This window comes from Eschscholzia californica, unplaced genomic scaffold (genome assembly GCF_041429995.1).
Source record: "Eschscholzia californica isolate CP2 unplaced genomic scaffold, dmEscCali1.0.p SCAF_5, whole genome shotgun sequence".
Classification (NCBI taxonomy): domain Eukaryota; kingdom Viridiplantae; phylum Streptophyta; class Magnoliopsida; order Ranunculales; family Papaveraceae; genus Eschscholzia; species Eschscholzia californica.
This window is the reverse complement of record NW_028238472.1, coordinates 53946693-53967863: the sequence shown is the minus strand read 5'-3', so window position 1 is coordinate 53967863 and position 21171 is coordinate 53946693. Positions and strand designations below refer to the sequence as shown.

Below are 21171 nucleotides of genomic sequence, written 5' to 3'. Positions count from 1 at the left end.
CATAACTGGTTGACATATACAAAACGAAAATCAAAATCATAGAGAAGTTCAACTTCGAAACCCTCACTAAATAAAGCCAACCAACACTGAAACACGAATGCATCATACGCTTCTAACAAGATACACTAAAATGCTTACGTTCTGGTAGGTCAAAATAGCACAAGGTTACATAAAACCACAATTTGGCCCATCTTATCTAAACGAACCCCCAAAACAAGAAAATCAAAGACACTAATCTTTTCAGTCATCTTCGGATGCAGAATCAGAAGAGAGAACCAAACCCTAAATATAATCCCTTCATGACAAAAAACATCATAACACAAGTTACAGAACTGCGAAATCCAAATTATCTTCTCACAAATCTGAAAATCTTCGATGGCTTAAAAATAAAAAACAAACACCGAGTATTACAGGGTGTAATGGCTATTAGAGATGTTTACCAACTATCCTTAGAAAACCCTAATCTCTCATATGAGAATAAACATTAATTAGATAACATTGAGTAATTCTCTTTTCACTTTTTATGTCAAATGCACCCCTAATATTCAACAATTTGCTATTCGTTTCAACGATCTTTCAGGCAACAGATTTTGTACTCTTCTTACAGTTCAAATCTTTCTCCTAGATCTCCCCATGTCATTGATGATCGAAAAATAAACTGGCAAGCATGTTCGCACATTATTATTGCTTTAGGGGAGCTTTCTTTTGTCTGTCGGATATTCGAGCTGGGGCATTCGAATGTGACTTGAACCGACCTCGCCCTCCCTCGTCAGTTTCCTAAACATTGAAAATGCAAAAAATGAAATTGTTACAGGAAATGTACTTGAAGTCTGGGTTAGTAGTAAAACAGAAAACGACAATACAGATACTTGCTTCTCATAATCTGCCCAACCAAAAGTTGGTAACGTGCTCCAACTTCAGCAGAAAGACAGATATACCTTGCTCATTATCAGATAATCACTTATTCACAAACCCCTCGGTGAGGCTAGTAGTTATTTCCCATCTCATGGAAAACCCTTTCCTATTCGCTTGGTCCTATCTCCTCTAGGGGTATCTTAGACATAGGTTCTATAGGAAGTGGACGATCATATTTGGTCAAATACCTAGCAACAAACTCCTATCTTACTTTCCACAGAATCCAAGGAGTTCGTGAAATTCGAATTCAAACTACCGTAAGACGCGCGAAAGGGAAATTTAGCATTAGAAAGATTTAGAAAAAAGGGATTACTGACCTTCTTCTTCACAATCTGAACCACATCTTCATCTTGGAGAACAGTACCAAGACCACAATTTTGCGGATAGTGTCTCGCACTTGTACCCCAAACCAGCACATATTTGACGTCCTTCACCAAACTCCTGTGTATGTGGTTACAGAAGTCTTCTACCGTGCAGCCTCCTCTGTCCTGAAAATGGATATAGTTTGAAAACCCATGTATATATAATAATATATATACATATAAATATATCTAGAGAGAGAGGGTATGTAACTTACAGCTGAAAGAACAACAGGGTCGGAAAAGTCTGGTTGCTGTCCTTGTGGCTTTGTATAAACTCTTACTAGACCCATCTCGTCCCACATTTTTGCTAGTAGTCTATCAAAATTTAGCTGTTTAAGCGATCATGAAACCGAAGTAAATTTGATGCTTGTCATTCCAGGTAAATAACGATACGCAAATTCATCTAATGGAACGTTTTATCAAAAAAAGCTTGAAAAATTTTACAGGTCACAGAAAGTCAAACTAGGCTTCAAATCGATATGGGTCGATATCTTGCCCCAAGTCGTAAAACTGCTGTAAGGTGTAATGAATTGAGTCCACTGATTATTAAAAAAGAAGAGAAAACTTACCTTCAGGTTGCAACTAATGACGATAGAATTTGGTTGACGAGCTAGTCTGTCCACGTCATCAATACCGACTACATCGATCTTGTTATAGACATAGATACACTTCATATATTTACGATTACCTTCAATGACGTCAATGAGATCGTCCACTGTAGAATCCTCACGAAACAAAAGCTACAATGAAAACCCACAACACAGTAAGAGACTCATCACTCATGATGCTTACGAAGGCAGTAAGCAATGGGTATATGCACAAACATATATATGTGACAAACAGAATCACTGAAATTCCAAACAACTAGCAAAAGTGAAAATTGATAACCTCCGCATTGTGTATTTTATACTCGTGCAGAATTTGATAGCAGAGCTTCTCATCTATATGAGTCAATTGGATTGTACTGTTAAAAGAAATGCCTCCCGTCTTTTTCTTTTTGAAGTATATCTATCAACGGAAACAAAAGCACCACATTATTACTACTAAGAACTTCAAATTGTAGTGAATCAATAACAAAGCACAACACCGCGACGAATAGTTCCTGGAGCAAATAAGATATAGATAGATATAAACTTGGTTCTGTTGAGAAATGAAAAGCGACAAGAAGATATCTTTGACATCTATAAGCTGCCATGGGTGAGCAAACCTGAGGTGGTTTCTTGTTTAAACGTAAACCCACAGCTTCCAACTCCTTTGTTAGTATCTGACGATGGCCCTCACTCTGTAGCAGATTCAAGAACAACAAATTTCAGAGAAGATACAAATAAGTTATGAGGTGCTTTGATTAATACATTTATTTCTCAATAAACTAAAGACTCCAAATGTTTCATACTTTCATCAATCATCATACTAATTTTAATGGCTGAATAAAATAAATCAATACTTCATGAAATTAGACCATTTTAGTGAATTTCCATCCTATCGGGGATGACAACAGGCCATTAAAAATTATCGGGATATTATTTGGTAACATATAAAATCTAAAGCAACAAAATACTAGTTGATAAATAACAGAAGGATCCTAGGAAATGTGTACTAGACAATAAAAGATACTTACTTTCGAGGCATCAAGAACCATTAACACAACGTCTGATGACTTAGAAACAGCAATGACCTGAAATTCGAACAAATATTAAAACTGTGATCTCGCATGAAAAATTAGCTTATGCACAAAACACATGAAACGTATCATTGCAACTCCCAGATTCTCTTGGAAGTTGGAAGTATATTACTTATTTCATGCAGGGCTAAAATATGATACAGGACAAGGGAAGTGCAAATAGATAATATAACTGAAAGAGGAATGTGCAATACCATGAGTCAAGGAATCTACCTGCCTACCACGCCCTTTGCCTTCAGAAGCACCTTCAATGATTCCAGGAAGATCGAGAAGTTGAATTTTTGTACCATTATAGTGTATTATCCCAGGAATACAGGTAAGAGTTGTGAATTCATATGATGCTGCTTCTGAATGTGTTCCCGTTAACATAGTTAGAAGGGTTGACTTCCCGACACTGTGAAAAGGTTCAAAATTACATTTAGTACACAGACAAGATCCATATCATATACAAATTTAGAAGGTTACAAATATTTTCTCTGGATAGAGCATTTAGATATCCAAAAAATGCAACAGTTGCGGTAGGGACTGGTAAAAGAAGACTGAGCAGATAGTAATAAAGAGGAAAACTGAAAGCAAGGTTATTTATCAAAAATCCATAAACCCGGCTACCAAGATTTCTTGAAAGTGCTCTTAGAGGTCAAACACCAAGATATCTTGAAAGTGCTCTTAGAGGTTAAGTACCAAGTGGCTTATAGAAAAAGGGCTATTAGGCCTTACAATCGATAACTGATACTGGTAACTTCACAAAGGAAAAAGTGGTTTGCTAAAACTGGTCTCTTCTACGGTTCTACCGCCATCTAGCAAATGAGAAAAATATTATGGTGAGTCCAGAAAGTGACAAACCTTGGAAATCCTATCAGTGCAACCCGTCCATGGCCAAATTTTGTTACTTCAAAACCCTCTCCAGCTCCACTAGAACCCTGATACAGAAAAAGATGGCATAATACACCACACCATAAATTGCGTTGGCGAAGTTTTACCATTGAACTCAATAAAACAACCAACAACCTTATGGCATTGCCATTGGAGATACCATTGTCAATGAAAAAGAGGTAGCAGAAATCTAGAAGCTAGATATAATTCATGAATTATAATACAATTACACTCCACAATCATCTAACCCTAATACCTACTTTATAATGCATCAACCACTCCTGGTCCAAAGGCAGGCAACGTATCCAAGCATGTCGATGGGACCAAAACATAATTACAAAATTGTACACAGGATAACTCATACCCTTGACATACAGACTCACTAATGTACTATGTCAACTTCATGCCATTACATTATTATTTATTTGCCTGTCCAGCCGGTTACTAAAAGGATCTAACGCACTCAAGTGGGCCACTTCTTTTTAGTATCTTAGTGGATAGGTTAGTTATTCATCAAATTAGATTTGAATGTCACAACAAGCACGCACACTTAACATACCTTAGGAGGTTCCAGAAGTTGTGTCCTTAACTTGGCTATCTTTGCCTTTAGCTGTCCAAGATGGTACTCTGCAGCATGTGGAACAAAATAAGATCTCAGATCCACAAAATCTCTATTTAAGGAAGTAAGAAATCCCAGTCAAATACAAGAAATGCTTGAGATACATATATTGAAAGTAAACCAGGTTTATCAATATCCAATCGACCATTCAACGTTGAACTTTCAACATAAAACTGAAAAATAAAATATTCGGATAAATTTGTACTACAAAAAGTATAAATCATAAAATCCTAATCCTAAATATCCTGAGAACGTCAAATACCTAAAAAACAAGGCTAAATTTGGTCTTCATAACACAAAGGTGCTCATAAAATTTTTCATTGCTCCTCTTCTTTAGGCTCTTGGGCTTGGGTTGGAGTTAGGACTTTGTTTCTTATTACAAACCAAGGGGTGCCTCCAAACTTGTCTCTACTTCCTCTAATTTTCAGAAAAGACAAAAATGACCCTCAACTTCGTTCTTCCATAACTTTTTTGTCCGAACTCCGATTCGACTTTCGTTTTCGCCGTCGGACTCACCATCGACTCCACTTGCCATTTAACCTCTGATCTCTGACAAAATTACCAAAATACCCCTGGTCTCTCTTTCCTTCCGGTCTCTTCACATGAGATAAAAATGTGACAAATGCTCCTGTTTTATTGCGAATTAAGCGTCGAACTCGAAATAAGGTACCTACCAAGAGAAACACATAAATAATTAGAAATCAAACCTGAAAAGAACTAACTCATCGAAGTTAAGTGGTCCAAGTGTGGCATTTTAACGCCACATCAAAACACAAGAAATATGTAGAATAAGAGTGAAGAGTACAAAAGGTGGGACTTGTTACATATCTCAAGCCTCCCAATTCACTATATCTACTCAGCTGTTAACATTGTCTTCCTTGAATTTCTTCTATATCTACTCAGCTGTTAACATTGTCTTCCTTGAATTTTTATTCCTGTCTTGCCATTATAATTGCAGCGGGAATGATATTCCAAATGAACTTCTTGCTCTTCCTGACTTCGAGCCATGCCCATTATTCAAAACATCTGCAATACTACTTGGAGGACACCAACTGATCTTTAAGGTTGCTGGTTACTTGGCAGTGTAAGAATAAGTGGTTAATGGATTCCTTAGCTCGTTTACATAGGGATGCATCTGTTTACGACAATCATCCGTCTCCTTTTAAGTTGGTCTTCCTTCGCTTGCCAGAACTTGTTGTCGATTTGGGTCGTGGGTTTCTTTGAATCGATAACTGTTAGCAGTGCTGATACACTCTGTTTTGGATGCCCCTCCATACCCCCATCCATACTTGTTTTTATGTTTGTTGAGAGTCCATTCTTCCAAGTCTTTACCGTATTTTTCTCAAGTTATAGTCGTCACCCATAACTTCGCTTCTTCTTCTACGTAAAACTTAACAACTTGGTATGATGCCATTACACCACGGCTAGGGTCGTATTGGTGAGTGGTAACACTGGCAACTTCATCATCAGTTATTAGGTTCTTTTTTTTTTTTTTTTGTTGAAGGATATATATATTAAATAGAGATAAGAGTATTATTACAATATAATTTACATAGAAAATAAGGTACATGTTTCCAAATCTTCGATATGTTCTTCTTTCTAGCCCATTTAGCTACTTTGTCCGCTGCTTGGATGTATTTCCTGTTTGTATGCGAGAATTTCACTGTTTCTAGTCTCTTCTTAATGTCTACGATCGCTTTAATATGAGAAAAGGATTGCCACTGAATATTGTTCTTACCTTTCTGGAGGTATTTTATGATATTTATATTGTCACTTTCGATAATGATTTTTTTGTATTCATTCGATTCTGCCCATTGTATTCCTTTGAGGATGGCAATAGCTTCACCTTCCTCTGCATTTCTACATCTTACCGTGTAAGCTACTGCATCGATCAGTTTAGATTCATTATCATGTACCAGGATGCTGATTCCAGTAATATGCTGGGTGTTTATAAAAGATGCATCGACATTTATTTTTAAGAAGGATGATTCAGGGGGGATCCATTTATCCTGAATATGTTTTGTTTTTGTCTCGTTTACTGTGTGAATTTGTGGGAATGACCTAATAATGGAGATATTAGGTTCTTTTTTTGTTGAAAGGATTATTAAGTGTCAAAGTTAAAGTGTCACGGTTTTATAAAAAGTGAGTCATTTTTTGAAGTTATTAAAAATAAGGGGTTAAAAAAGAAGCTAGTCAACAAATTAAGGTGTTAAAAAGAAAATAGCTCTTAAAAAAATTATAATTATCATGGGTTTTGATCCATAACAAGAGACAACTTGTAGTTGTTGGTGGTAAATTTGTTGGAGGAATCTGAATTCCAAAGTCACTGAAGATTTGTTTTATTTACGAACATTACAGTAAGAGATGATTGATGGTTTGTTCACTATGATTGCAAACTGAACACGTTAAAGATAGTATTTGTATAAATCGGGTGGGTCATGATCGAACCGGTAATCTATTACGTGTTATTTTTTAAATAAATCAACGAACTTTTTGAATTAAACCAGAGTTCCCATCAAATTTTTTTCTAATCAAATTTGGGGATTGTATTAGGAAGGGTGCTGGTCTGGTTTAATAATTCTTTGTAAAAGGATTTGGTTTAAAACTTATCTGAATTAGACGGTCGCCATATGAAACGGTCTGATGATTGAGTAGGAGGAAAAGTATTGATGAATAGGAAGGAAGGTAAATTCCATTGTTCGGGATCAGGTCACTCACTTCGAAAGTGTGTTCTGGTCAGTTGTGAGGTTTTGGATGAGTGCATTTGGTAGATTACATAACCACAGAATCGGTGAAAACCCCCTGTGTTATATCTTCAACTTGCCATATTCTACTTCAATAAAAAAAAATGATTTAGACTTTATCTTTTGAGAATTCGACTACAATCTATGTTAGTCGTTACAACGCATGAATGAAATCTTGATAGCAAACTGCTTACACGCTGACTTGATCCCACGACCTCATGGGCTTAGAGAGAGAGAGAGAGGGGTGTCTAGTCGTTGCCCTAAAGGACGGCCACATGTAAGTTCTTTATCGGTAATAAACCTCCAAGTGGGGTTTTTGCTATCGATTAAATATTCGATATTACGAAATCCCATCCCTCCATTTGTTGTAGAAGTGCATTTGGTTTATAAATACTTCGAGATGGACGGCCACGATCAGAATCATCGTTTTTTGTAGACAATCAAAATAACACCCGCTTACTTAGAGCGAAAGATTGTGGTTTGAGTGGATAATTCTGTTCTTAGAAAAAGAAGTGGATAGTTCTGTTTAGAGAAAGAAATTAATGGGGAAGAAGAGGAAGAATGTTGATGAAACTAGGTCAGGAATTAATCTCGTCGGAATCACGACTCCGTCCGGCATCCTTATCGGTCACGATGGGACTGTATCTGACGGACGGAGCTACTTGAAGGCTGCTCCGACTTTCTGCGGTGGGAAACTGGGTGGAGGTTTCTACTGTTTTAATTCAGGGAATCTCTCTTCCTTCAGTAACATTAGAGACGACGTTGCGCGTTATGTAAGTGATTAGGTTTCTTCTTGATCGAAATTACGTTTCTTCTTTGATCGAATTATGTTATTCTTGATTGAATTACCTATATTGTTCTTGATCTGTTATTCTGATTGATTGTATTAGGTCTTTGTTCTTGATCTGTTATTATGATTGATCGAATTAGGTCTTTGTTCTTGATCTGTTATTATGATTGATCGAATTAGGTCTTTGTTCTTGATCTGTTATTATGATTGATCGAATTAGGTCTTGTTCTGATTACTCGTTATTTGTTTTCTTTCCTTATTTTAGTGTTAGAACAACCTTCTCGATGTTAAGAATTAGGTTACAAAGTGTAATTTCCAAATTTAGGGTTATTGTACGTATCTTTTCTTTCCTAATTATACTTCTTATAAATAAAGAAGATTATCCTAATTCTTGTTCTTATGATAAATATGCCTCATGGAGTAGAAAAAATACATGTTTAGGCTAGGGCGAAATCCTTTACTGGATAACTAGGGTTTGTGTACATCATTTTCTCTCTTAATCTAATGCTGTTCTTAATTGTTATTAGATTACCAAACACATGGGTAAACTTGGAGATTCACCTTCCGTGAAGACAGTAGCTACCCTGTTTAATGATCGTCTCCACAAGGACCAAGTAACCGACGGTCATATATTACTGGCTGGCTTCAAGGGTACCAAACCACGCTTGGTTTGCATTGATTGGGTTAACAAGGAGTTTAAATATATGAGAGTGTATATGAACAGACATGTCTGCAAGGGGCCAGGATCCGAACTCGCAAGAGAAGCCATGCCCCTCCGTAAATTCGAGGCTGAAACTCCATTGGATGGATATCTCGAGAAAATGAAGAACGCTCTCGTAGAAGCGAACAAGGGTGTTTACTCTAAAAACAGAACCAGGCGTAAGGTTTCTTGTACTATAGTTGATTATTTAATGTACTATACTTTGATTATGCAACAATTAATTTGGCTGATTTCTTGTAGTCTTGCTTGTGCAACTGAAAAACGGAGAAGTTGACGGTAGGGTTTTATTTGATGACGATCTTTCCAAGTTACGGAGAGAGAAGGAAATCAGAGACGCGATCCGCGCTGCATCTGGCATGGCTAGGGTTCCTCCTGCCCTTCCTTCTCCCCCACCCCCTCTCACCAAGGCAAGATCTCTATCTCTGTATTTGATACTTTGTTGAATTTTGTAATTCCTGATTCAGTTTTTCATGTGATGGTTTCAACAGTAACATCTAAAAAAATCTTCCTGTTTTTTCAGTTCAAGATTGCGATGTGCCAATTGTCTATAACTGCTGACAAGGTTAGAAATATTCGTCATGCCCGTAAAGCCATTCGAAGGGCTGCGAAAGAGGGTGCCGCCCTTGTTCTGTTGCCTGTAAGTTAACCAGAACCACGACTCTTATATTTTTCTTGATTGTTTTGGATACAAGGAATCGCGAAGAAAACCAAATTTTGTGTTGGTCTTGGTTAAAAAATACATGCCGGTACCTTTTAGGCTTCGGCCCCTGGCCAAACCTGTACGAATCAAGTGCAAAACTTACCTCGACCAAACTCGCGAGTTGAAGCCTAAGAAGAGTTGTTGGATCATTTTCGACAAAGGAAAAATTAGTCTAGGGAGCTTCTAACATATCACAGGACTAGTGATAAAAAAACATAGAACCGTCAGAGTATACTATTAAGAAGAATGAGCTGAAATATTTTACGGGTATAGGTTATATCACAAAGCCAACTTATACTAATAAATGTGTCACGAAAGGAAAGACAAGTTAAGAAAGTGGAACTAATGGTAAATAGTCTGAATTTTCTTTTTCTTAGATACAAAATATCAATTTATCTTCTTATGTTTTGTCTGCCTTTGATCTTAGGAAATTTGGAATTGTCCGTATTCAAATGATAGCTTCCCAGTTTATGCCGAGGATATCGATGCTGGTGACGATGCATCTCCATCAACTGCTATGCTGTCTGAAGCTGCTCGCAGGTTCCAGATTACTATAGTCGGTGGCTCTATTCCGGAGCGCTCTGGTGATAGGCTGTACAATACGTGCTGTGTCTTTGGGACAGACGGGAAATTGATTGCCAAGCACAGAGAGGTATGCATTTATGCATTCTTCTCAATGTTCTCATAATGTAGGCTAGTTGGCGATTCATCCTTTATGGTCTCCATGCTGCAAATGAGAAGCAGTTTAGAACAAGAGAACTCTTTTATTTCCCTTGTCGAGATTCTCTCTGTGACATTGTCTGAAGGTAACATCTTGGTTGTGGTTGCAGATGCATCTTTTCGACGTTGACATTCCTGATATCACCTTCAAGAAATCCGAGACTCTCACAGCTGGGGAGAATCCCACTGTTGTTGATACAGGTATGTAAAGACACCGCTAGTGCACCTACACGCTTGTTAAACCTTAACTTATTTAATACGAAAAAATAATTATAACCTAACATATGTTAGAAGAACCAATTATGAATCTCAAGTAACAGGTATAGGTCATATATGTGTAAAGTATATAATTACTACTTCTATTTTGTTCATTTATGGGTCATCATCTATTTTGGCTTTAGTATAGTACATTGGTGCATGGGTGTCTGTGCTTGCTAGCTTCAATAATATTTGTACTCTTTATCTGTCAAATGGGGAGAATCTAGAGGGAGAAAGAAGTCACAGAGATGAGAGATGAGAAATGTAGCTAGAATTAGAAAGAAGTGAGAAAGAGAGAAATAAATGTGAGAGAAGAGGTGTAATGGTGAACATGCATATAGAAAGGTGATGAGAGAGATAATAACTCCTTCAAGAATGAATCATCTAGTATCCAAATGGATTGATCACTAGTATAACTAAGCTGATCATCAAGTGATCATATGTGCAGATGTTGGCCGGATTGGTGTCGGTATCGGTTATGATATCGGGTTCCAAGAGCTATCAACGATTTGTGCAGCAAGAGGTATGGTCTTTTCTACAAGCGTTATTGTTTCTTTTTCGAAATTTGATCTTTGAGCTTCAAATTAAAAATGTTGTTTTTACAACAGGTGCTCACCTTCTGTGCTACCCAGGGGCATTCAACATGGTTACGGGTCCGTTGCACTGGGAATTATTGCAACGGGCGAGGTAAATGATGCATCTTCCTTCTTGTTGTTTATGTGCTAATTTTCTATCGACCCACAAACCAATTAGTGTTTCGAAATTGAAATTTTGTATTATTGTGCTAATTTTGTTTTTGTTTACCCAGGGCTGCTGACAATCAGGTATTGAAATTCTTTACTGTTTTTACCTTTTATTATTATAATATTATAGTTAAATTCTTAATTGTTTTTACAATTCCTCTATTAATTCTACAATTTTTATGCCTTTTTTGGAACATTAGGTTTTTGTGGTAACATGTTCGCCGGCACGTAGTGTGGGTTCTGATGGTGTTACGGTGTGGGGCCATTCCACCCTTGTTGGGCCTGTAAGTGAAAATCTTTGAAAGTTAATGATAGTATAATTCGTCACCCATTGCTAAAACTATTGACAAAGTTTCCCTTAAAATGAATATTGCAGTCTGGAGAAATACTGGCAACGACGCTGCATGAAGAGGCCACGGTAATCTCAGAGATAGATTATTCACTGTTCAAGCCCGTCAGGTAAAAATGAAAAACTAAACTAAACCATTAGATCCGATTTAGACGAGTCTGAATCATCTGACTCGTTTGAATTTGACTCGACCAACTCAAAGTTAAGTTTTTCATATTGAAAAATGTGTTCCCCTGCAGGAGAAACCTTCCACTACAAGAGGGAAGGCGTGGGGATGTCTACCAATTGGTAGATGTCAAGAGGATCTGAGATGAGATGGATTTAAGTGCTAATGAAGACGAATAATCTTTTTCTTGGTTGAAATAAGACACTGAGCTTGTAAATTCTTACTGTTTTTACCTTGAGAACGTCTGGATATTCTTACTGTTTTTACCTTGAGAACGTCTGGAGATTCTTACTACTTTTACCTTGAGAATTCATCTTGTGTTTTTATAGCTTCACATATTATTCATGAATCCTTCCCAACTAGTTGTATACGAAGAAAGAAAAGAGAGGAGTCAGAGAAGAAAGAAACAGAGCAATTGATGGGTGATTGAGGAGATGAGTACTCTGTATTTGAAAGCAAGAGAAAATGGTTTAGAAAGAGAGAGAGAGAGAGAGAGAGAGAGAGAAAGAGTGAGTGAGTGAGACATTCGTGGGCGATTGAGGAGATGACTGCTCTCTATTTGAAAGCAAGAGAAAATTGGTTTAAAGAGAGAGGGAAAGAGCGAGTGAGTGAGACACTTGTGGGTGATTGAGGAAATCAGTAAATGGTTTTGGTCACCAAAGACAGATTAAACTAAATATTTTTAAATTTATCTTGAGGTATAACAGATCTGTGAATCATTTCTTGATGCAATCCACAATCATAACTTGAGGGGGAACAGATCTGTGAATCATGTCTACTACTCCATCTCTCTAGTTTGTTCTTTGGTCCTCATTGTCTTGATCTTTGATCGGTGGAAGGCTTTCCCAGCCTTTTAGAGACTCATCTTCCCTGATCTCACTTATCTTCTTTCTCACACCCTATCCCTTCATCCCCTCCTAGCAATTTCTCATTAAGATACCCCACCTTGTTAGCTTCGACCACCATGGATGTATTTCACTCTACAGGCTTCAAACTAGTCTTCTTCCCTGGCACCTTGTTAGCTTCGACCACCTTTAACGGTATGGTGCTGGGTCAAGTCCATGAGGATGAAAGAGACATTTGTCCTTTCTCTTTTCAGAAGTGTTAGTAATTTCTAGAAAGATCAAAATAATATTGAAAATGAGTAGAAAAACACAAAACATTTGAAAATTATTATTCAGGTCAAAAAGTGTCCAAATACTAAAATACACTTTTTTGTAACCAAATTCTATAGCAAACTCTGGCATCTTTTCATTAGTTTAGAAAGGAGAATTAATGTGATTATTTTGTAAAATTGTGATTCATACATTACAAAGAAAGACAACAACTCAATTTCGACAAATGAATTTGCAAGTGAAGAATAAATACATTGTTTTACAAACTTTTACATTTCAAACAAGTTTCTTTCTTTCATTCATTCATTTTTTTTTTTTTTGCTTATTCGATAAAAGATACAACTACTAGTCATTTCCTTCGTTGTCGCTAATGTTTTCAAACAACTTCTTAGGCCTCCCCCCTTCATTTGGAAGTGAAGGTGACATTCTTCCGTAGTTTTCAAATGAATATTTGCTTGGGGTTCCCGCTTGAGCATTGCTCTTCGATAGTCTCTCCTGGTTATCATTCATAATGAAACGAAATTAAAACACACATGCTAGTAATGTTATTTGATATTTTAATATACATTTAAACTCCACTATTTCACATAATTTATTTACGAAGACTAAACTTGGCTAGATTATTAAAAGTTCCATGATGCATCAAATTCCTTGTTGATTATTGAAATTTTTATTTTCGTTTTTTGAAAAGATCATCATACTTTAAAGGGTATGACTCTATGTCTCGAATCCTTACTTAGAGGATGGACACTTAAGAAACATTCATCACAGATGTACTATATATAAAAATATTTTTGGCTTGGTTTACCGTTTCTAACCTAAGTGGTGTTTGTTGTACTGTCATTGTCTGAACCTGGCTCGTCTGAATTTGAATACTCAAATGAAGCCAAAACATCCCAAACCAACCACTCAGACGAGTCAGACACACACAAACACTTTAAAATCTGATTCCAGACAATTAGACCTCGAGTCAGATTTCAGATAAAGAAACAATTTCTAAAAGGTTGAGAAGATTAACTGGACTCATTTACGAATTAGATCTTAAGCTTCCCTAATAGCTTAGTTTATCCAAAGAGGTTATTTCCTAAACTACCTGTGATTATTGGCAAGTAAAACGAGCTAACCTGACTTCCACTCGTGAACCTTGGTCGGCTCATATCGGGAGAACGTGGTGGATAATTGCTGTGAGACATTCCACTTGACTCACCTCCTCCAAGACATCGCAATCGGTTAAGTTCCGGCAGGACAACTGTCCCAAGATCTGGTCTATCTTTTCTTCTTAGCTCAGAGCACTTAAGAGCCATTTTTGCATAAGATAAAACATCCTCCATGGGCCAATCTGGAACTGTTGGGTCGAGCATTTCTGCAAAAGTTCCTTTCTCGATCGCTCTTTCGACATGGTGAGTGAGACCCATTGGAGGTTTTGCAGTAATAATTTGAAGCAACAGAATACCGAAAGAATATATATCAGATTTGACCCCTAACATTCCTGTTTGTTGATATTCTGGGTCAATATAACAAAAAGTTCCTGCTGTTGATGTCATTCGATATTGGGTAACGGTATCAGCAACAGAAGGTGGGACTAATCTCGATAGACCAACATCGCTAATCTTGCTGACAAAGTTACGGTCTAGTAGAATGTTAGCAGGTTTAAGATCACGATGAACAAGTGGCTCTGGCTTTGCTTGGTGAAGAAATAAAAGAGCAGTCGCAATTTCTGTTGCTATTTTAAATCTTACCCTCCATGGAATCGAAGGAGTGTTTCCTCTCCTGAAAATTCTGTCATCTAGGCTCCCATAATCCATGTACTCGTAGACCAGACACCCATATTCAGGGCAGGCACCTAGAAGAAGAACCATGTTGGGATGTCTCATGCAACTCAACACTTCGACCTGCACAGAGTTATATATAAGAATCTTAGTACGAAAACAAACCAAGAGGTTTGATTCTATTGGTGAAATTATTGCCAATTTCGCTGTTATTTCAATACGAAAAATAGTTTTCGGATTGAGTATAAAGTGTTAACTTATCTATTCGGAAATCCCTTATTTTAAGTACCACAGAGGCCCACTCAGCCTAGTTCCACATGGTATAGGATTTTCCATTGGCATGAGCCTGCTCTAGGCCACCGGAGGATTCAGTACCTGACGGTCATCGGCATCTTAGACGCCAAGCCTGCTCAAATGGATTAGGCAATCTTTAAGACAAGGTCCTCTCTTGGAACCCATGTCTAGAAGGTCTTCCTAGACTATGCAGGACTAAACAATAGACATGAGCGTTCAAGCTCAAGTCACGGGCTTAAATCATTCGACTTGCACTGAACTTAGAACATACTTCTTGCTGGAATTGCTTCTTTCCTTGAGCTGCATCAGGTCTTAAAACCTTAATGGCGACTCGAGTGTGATCAAGTGTAGCTTTATATACAGGGCCATATCCACCTTCTCCAATCTTCAGTGATTCTGCGAAATTATTAGTAGCAACTTCAATTTCTTCCAATGTGTATTTTCTGTATCTAACATCATTATTAGCTAAAGCATCCAATGCTCTCTTCTTCTCTACAGCTTCTTTCATCGCCTTCATTTCTGCACTTCTTCTCCTTTGGGCTTCCATTTCAGCTAATCTTTGTGCAGCTTCGGCAGTTTCCATCGCTGCCTTGCACTTGGCCTTCTCCATCTCAGCTATTTGCAAAGCTGCTTCTTCAGCTAGCCTAGCTTCTTCAAATTTACGAGCTTCATCCATCTTCCACTGATGAAGCTCTTGGGCCTGAAAGAAAAAACATTAACCACCAATAAATTATTACTTACGGTTACATTACAAACTATTTGATCTTCCTCTAATATGCCAAGAACCATATCTCAACTTAAACAGTAGTTGAGACAGTTACAACTCTCTTTTAGGGACAGGTAGTACTGTTATAATTACAATATTAATGGCCCATTTGATTTGTGACTCAAAAGTATGTTTCAAAAATTAATGTCGAAACTATATTTACCTTTTGTTTGGCAGAGATGGCTTCTTTGCAGGCGGTGCTATACATATCCATTGTTTGCCTTAACTCCTGCTTTAATCTCCTCATCTCCGCCTCTAATTCTCTCTGTGAAAGAAGAAAAAAAAAGTCTCGTCAAATTAGGTAGCGAAGAAATAACTTTTTGGTGTTATGAACCCTCATTGTAGTACTAACCCAGTTTGGGTGTAATGGGTGGGAATGAAAAATAGAGTTTTCCCCATGTTCTCTCGAAATGGAGTAAAAGTTAGTATCGCTTGCGAAATATCAAGAGGAAACCCTTTTTTTTTGGTGTTTTATCATTATAACTATTTCTTTGATTATGTTTTTCAATTATATGATATTAACGACGTTCTGTATCAACGGAAACAACCATGAACCAGATTCTTTTTCTTTATAGAGACTACCTATTTAAGCTCTAATAGATTACAGACTGCATAAATCACGAAATAAGAGCGATAATAAAATAAAAACGTCAAAGACTTACCGAAGCTGCTGAGGAGGCAGAGGATGTCCTCGGAGTATCTTCAACATTACCAAATTCAAGATTCTCAGCAGTAATGTCGCAAGATCGGAAAGTTAAAGCGCCAGTAAAATCAATGTCATCAGAGAAGGAATCTCGACTGTGTGAAGCTCTTTGTGGTTTCATCGAAAGATCAAAATTGTTCATCAATAATGCATCATTCGGCGTGGCGCTTCTAGGGTTTAACATAGGCCTCTCCCTTGCTGGCGACATCATGAAATCAGCTCCCCTGTCGATTGATCTTCTATCTGGTGGTGTCCCTGCTCCACCCATTCTCCTTGGAAATGGTGCCCTGTTTTTTTTTTTAGGGAGACATCATCGAGATATTAATTATTTTTCTCGCTTTTCATGTTACATCTCCTCACAGGATGAAACTATGGGTTCTCAATGGAAGGTTTAGAAAATTTTCATTTATTTCAAAAAGTTATCTTTGCCTCATTGCACTTATAACTTTCAGGATAACCATATTTCAGTTATAGCCGTTTTTCAAATAAAAAAATCTTTATAACTACTATCTTTGTATTACCGCCAATGCCTTAAATAACATCAGTTATATAGGAAAAACAAACGTTTTTTGAATAGCGGTAGAAAATCTTCAGAGCATGATTTCTTATTTGATTTGTTTCTTCGTTGTTTCTTAAAACTGTCTTTTGAAATCAAGTCTTTCATATTTAGGATATATTATATCGATTCATATTCTGAAATTTTTATTCATATAAATGTTTGTTTTTATCCGTTTCTCAAATTTGGCGGATAGAAACCCTTATCCTGTTAAAACGATTGAAGTCGTGGACCACATAACACCATCATTTTACTCTATTTTATGACTATAGACTGTTTTCTTTCAGCTCAGACATTTTGCCGCCATAAAATATAAACTGAACTGATCACACGGCAGATGTGCAAGGAATAATACCTAATGGGATCTTCAGGGTTGGAAGGTTCAGATTGAGGTTGAAAGGAAGGTGGAAGTGCACTAGCAGCTAAAGATGATTGCCTGGGTGGAGCAGCAGTATTTGAAGCTGGTCGGCTGGCAGCTCTGGATGTAAGTACCTTCCCTTTTGATATGACATACACTGCACAGAACTCTGGAGCTGATTTTGTTATGCTTGTCGGAACATCTATTGTGTTTCTAAACTTCCTGCAGTACTCTCCAATTACAACCAATGTTAATAGCTTAATTCAGACGTTGAGAGAGAAGTAAGAGTTCAACAGAGGGGTCTCAGGTGATTTAGACTAAATGGCTAAGAACCTCTCATCCAAGAGGTCGAAAGTCTGATACCTCTCTACGAAATGCAACCGTTCAGGCAAAACAAAGTGTGCACGATGCACCAGATGGGTGGTCAGTTGATTATAAGACACTCCCATTATAGATAGTCGAGGGTTCGTTACCCTTCATAGAATGCACCTCTTCTTATAGAATAAAGTATTTAGAGAGAGAATGGACCTTGCAAGAGCATTTCTACCACATGCACCGACGACCATGTTGTTGATGCAGTTGGTACTAATGTAATCAAGAAGTGCCTTTGACACATCAGAGTCCTCAAGTATCACCTCCTTTGCTTGTACCTAAATCATCAAATACCCAATTTCATATATAAAAAAAAGGTAGCTTAAATGCCCATGAAATAGCTCGAGGGTCCTTAAAAGATAAAACAAGGCACAATCTCTTTGGCCTCCAACTGCTACTAGTTCGTGAAAACTTTTGATTTGTTTGGTTGTTTATGAAATCTAAAGGCAGCAGGTATGCTACATGTACAGAGACGGCTGGACCTTCTGCTCGTCTACACCTCTCACGTGAGAGGAAAGTCCATGGGGTTGGGGTGGAACCACCCCGCCACCACACCTCGTGTGAGAGTTTGCAGATGGTGATCCATCTGTAAACTAACAATTTCGCAAATTTGGCATGTGAAAAAACTTCCATACAAGTCAAAATGCGAAGATTTAATCTAACCTATATGGCTTATGATACCTCATGAATTCCACATGTTTAGAATAGGTGAATGATAAGAACTTACCCCTTTGCGAGCGCATAATCCACGATATGGTAATAAAAGCTGATGCATCTCAGGATCAAGTTGTTCCCGATTATTGATTTCATTAGCTCCTCCTCCTGCTGCTTCATTTACAACATATGAGAATTCTCTTTAAACTCAATTAACTACATTTCCAAAGAAATCTATTTTAGGGGGTTCGATCCTAATAAACATTTTCCCTCCATGATCTTATAAACCCACTCGTGGGTTTGATAAGATACCCTTTTCTGATTCAATCAAATACCCTTTTGTCATAAAGTTCGATTTTTTTTTTGTTTCATACTCAGTCATTTTTCATTCATCAGATCTCAATAGATTTATAGCTTATTCGAACAAATTTTTATGTAATGAAGTATGAATTGAATGATTAATTTATAAAATGATAGAGAAAGAGAGAGAGAGAGAGATGATACCTACATTGAGATTTAGGGGTAGTTCTAACATGGATAAGAACTAAATTAGGATTATTATTGAAGAGATTATCAATTGCCCATTTCACTGCAAATTGACTGTTCTTATCTTTATCAATCGCCACCGCTGTACATGAATATGAAGCTAAACGATCGTCGTCGGCTGATAAGGACGACATGTGAGGCGGCGCCATTTTCAGATACCAAACCACCACCGAAAAGAAGAAAATGAGAGAAGATCTGATGATTAATTCTGCTCACCACCACCACCGGCACCACAATCTCCCTTTCTCTCTCTCTCTCTCTCTCTCTCTCTCTTCTTTCTCGCTTTGGTTTTTCCTCTCTCTCTCTCTACTCTGTTAAGCGGCCTTTGCGGGAATAACCTAATTGACTAACCAAAAAGCGCGCGGAATTCTCTTCATCTTTTCTCTTTCATTGACTCTTCTACTAATAAAAAATTGACGGTTATAAATCATCCACGTATGATAATTATGAATTCTCTTTTATTAACACGGTCGGCTTTTAATGGTTAATTTTTCCATTTCTATCCTTTCCCTTGTTAAAGTGATATTGTAAACAGGAAATTGGGCTGGAGACCCAATTTTTTGTTTTTTTTTGTCAAAAAGAAAAGTTATCTTTTTTTCCTTCTAGGCACCATGAAAAGTTTGGAAATAGGCTTGAAGGACAATTCTAAAAATCCCTTAATTTTGTATACCTGAATTGACCTTTGTATAAAGGAAAATTTTAGAAACACCCTCAGATTCTCCAAAAACCCTCACATTTTATATAATCTTACTTCTTAGTTACTTATTTTGTTAGGGTTTGATTTTGCGAAGCTTTGCAAACTAGTTTGCAAACTGATTTGCAAACTGGTTTGCACTACTTTGCAAATTGGTTTGCAATCTGGTTTGCCTTGCAGAGCTTTGCAAACTGGTTTGCAAACTGGTTTGCACTAGTTTGCAATCTGGTTTGCCTTGCAAACTAGTTTGCAATAAGGTCAGTTTTGTCTTTTCCCTATATTAGATAATTTACAAAAATGCCACAGGGAGCTGAAGCCCATAAAAAATTGTCCAATCTTTTTTAACCAAAGGCCAAAGTTTTTAGGGAGTTTTGACCAAATTTCCCTATTGTAAATTCAAAATCAGCCCCTTTACAATATGAGTTAATCTTCAAAAAATTTCAACTTTTCTAGAACTACGGGTCAAAAACGAAATAACTCATGTTGTTTTTACTAGTGTAACATTCCAAGAAACTTGTGACCTTTCTCGAATCTCGAATGCATATCCCTTTGACATATATAGATGATTCACGTGAATTAACAAAATTTTAGGTAATCTTTTTTCTAAGTAGACGTATCATTTCTTATATCTGGTTTGAGAGAGACTATTCTTCTTTTGGTTAGTGTTGTTTACCTATGGAAAATAATAGACAAGTGTGGTGGATAATAGTCGAGCACCTTTACACAAAAAAAATGTGACACCAAAACATTTAACTTTTAATAATGATAGGTAATTTTTATTAATATTAGGTTATTAGGCATGGATACTAGATCGTGTGCAATATGATTGTGAAATGTATCACTCTATTGTGTTTGACAATATTTTATGTGTCACATGGCGACGTAGATTATGTCATTTCTCATAATGTGTTTGATCATAAAACTGACACCGTGGATCTTTTTATATAACAATAGAGTTATGAGATGATGAGATGTTTGTCACAATCATCGACCTCATCTCTTAAGACAAGATGACATGTAGTTAAAGATCACTTATAGGTGAAAATTGGAGTTTTACATTTGCAGAGTGGAAGGTCATTTGATTTTGATGGTAGAATATATGTTTCTTATACCACATTAGAGACTTGTATAAATTATTATAACACATCGTACTTTTTTAATACATCACTCTCTTATGCATTTGACAACACTGTCTATATCTCTAAGATATCCCTTATACTTTTTCTAATCACTTTGTAAGGCGCTCGAGTAATTAAACTTGGCACAATGCCTTCTACAAAATTCCTAGTGCCATACTGAAACATTTTATACCTAGGAATGCCAATAAAAATGGTTTGTTCTGTGTGTGCATGTAGATATTTTCCTATCATTCATATGATAATTGGACAAATGCGCCCATCATTGATCTCTTATACACCATTCAAAACAATAAGTAATAAGTTACAATATAATCAACGGTGAAGATGAATTGAATGCAAATATCTAGTTTTTATGTGACCAACATATGATCACCAAGACATGTTTTGTTCTATACGCAAACGCAATCTGGTATCCTTACATCGGTCGTGAGAGTATTTGGAGTCTGGACTTTAGGCGATCGCTCAAGCTTCGTAAGTACCAAGACTTTTTGAGGGGACTCGTGGAGCCTTCGCTGAAAACAAAACCCCATACCTGTAGGCTTAGGCCTGTTGCGGTAAAAACTA

The 21171-nt window shown here is 37.0% G+C and overlaps 3 protein-coding genes across 5 annotated transcripts; 1 reads left to right on the top strand and 2 right to left on the bottom strand.

Annotated features, from left to right (window-relative positions):
• Positions 1–265: 265 nt before the first annotated feature.
• On the bottom strand, positions 266–4682 carry LOC147540720 (developmentally-regulated G protein 1-like). The gene is made up of 10 exons (XM_086643675.1): positions 4391–4682; positions 3802–3878; positions 3172–3352; positions 2896–2952; positions 2485–2559; positions 2166–2285; positions 1847–2017; positions 1493–1606; positions 1233–1403; positions 266–777 (listed from the first exon to the last, which is right to left on the bottom strand). Exons 3-10 carry the CDS (start codon positions 3325–3327, stop codon positions 682–684), a joined length of 960 nt encoding a protein of 319 aa, XP_086499801.1. The 5' UTR covers positions 3328–3352; positions 3802–3878; positions 4391–4682; the 3' UTR covers positions 266–681.
• Positions 4683–7610: 2928 nt separating this feature from the next.
• Positions 7611–11969, top strand: LOC147540719 (omega-amidase, chloroplastic-like). Of its 2 annotated transcripts, XM_086640728.1 has the most exons (12): positions 7642–7967; positions 8512–8863; positions 8946–9112; positions 9226–9342; positions 9833–10057; positions 10236–10326; positions 10832–10906; positions 10992–11070; positions 11192–11207; positions 11327–11410; positions 11503–11585; positions 11715–11969. In XM_086640728.1, the coding sequence occupies exons 1-12, from the start codon at positions 7737–7739 to the stop codon at positions 11782–11784; spliced, it is 1590 nt and encodes a 529-aa protein (XP_086496854.1). In that variant the 5' UTR covers positions 7642–7736; the 3' UTR covers positions 11785–11969. The 2 variants fall into 2 exon arrangements, 1 of the variants encoding a protein (XP_086496854.1); XR_015225298.1 differs by lacking the exon at positions 11192–11207 and having other exon boundaries at positions 7611–7967; positions 10992–11079.
• Positions 11970–12895: 926 nt separating this feature from the next.
• LOC147540718 (kinase with adenine nucleotide alpha hydrolases-like domain-containing protein) lies at positions 12896–19222 on the bottom strand. Of its 2 annotated transcripts, none has more exons than XM_086640717.1 (9): positions 18737–19222; positions 18302–18399; positions 17731–17852; positions 17200–17424; positions 16248–16575; positions 15749–15850; positions 15091–15519; positions 13881–14648; positions 12896–13251 (listed from the first exon to the last, which is right to left on the bottom strand). In XM_086640717.1, exons 1-9 carry the CDS (start codon positions 18921–18923, stop codon positions 13102–13104), a joined length of 2409 nt encoding a protein of 802 aa, XP_086496843.1. In that variant the 5' UTR covers positions 18924–19222; the 3' UTR covers positions 12896–13101. The 2 variants fall into 2 exon arrangements, with proteins under 2 accessions (XP_086496843.1, XP_086496842.1); XM_086640716.1 differs by having other exon boundaries at positions 18302–18402; positions 18737–19146.
• Positions 19223–21171: the final 1949 nt, after the last annotated feature.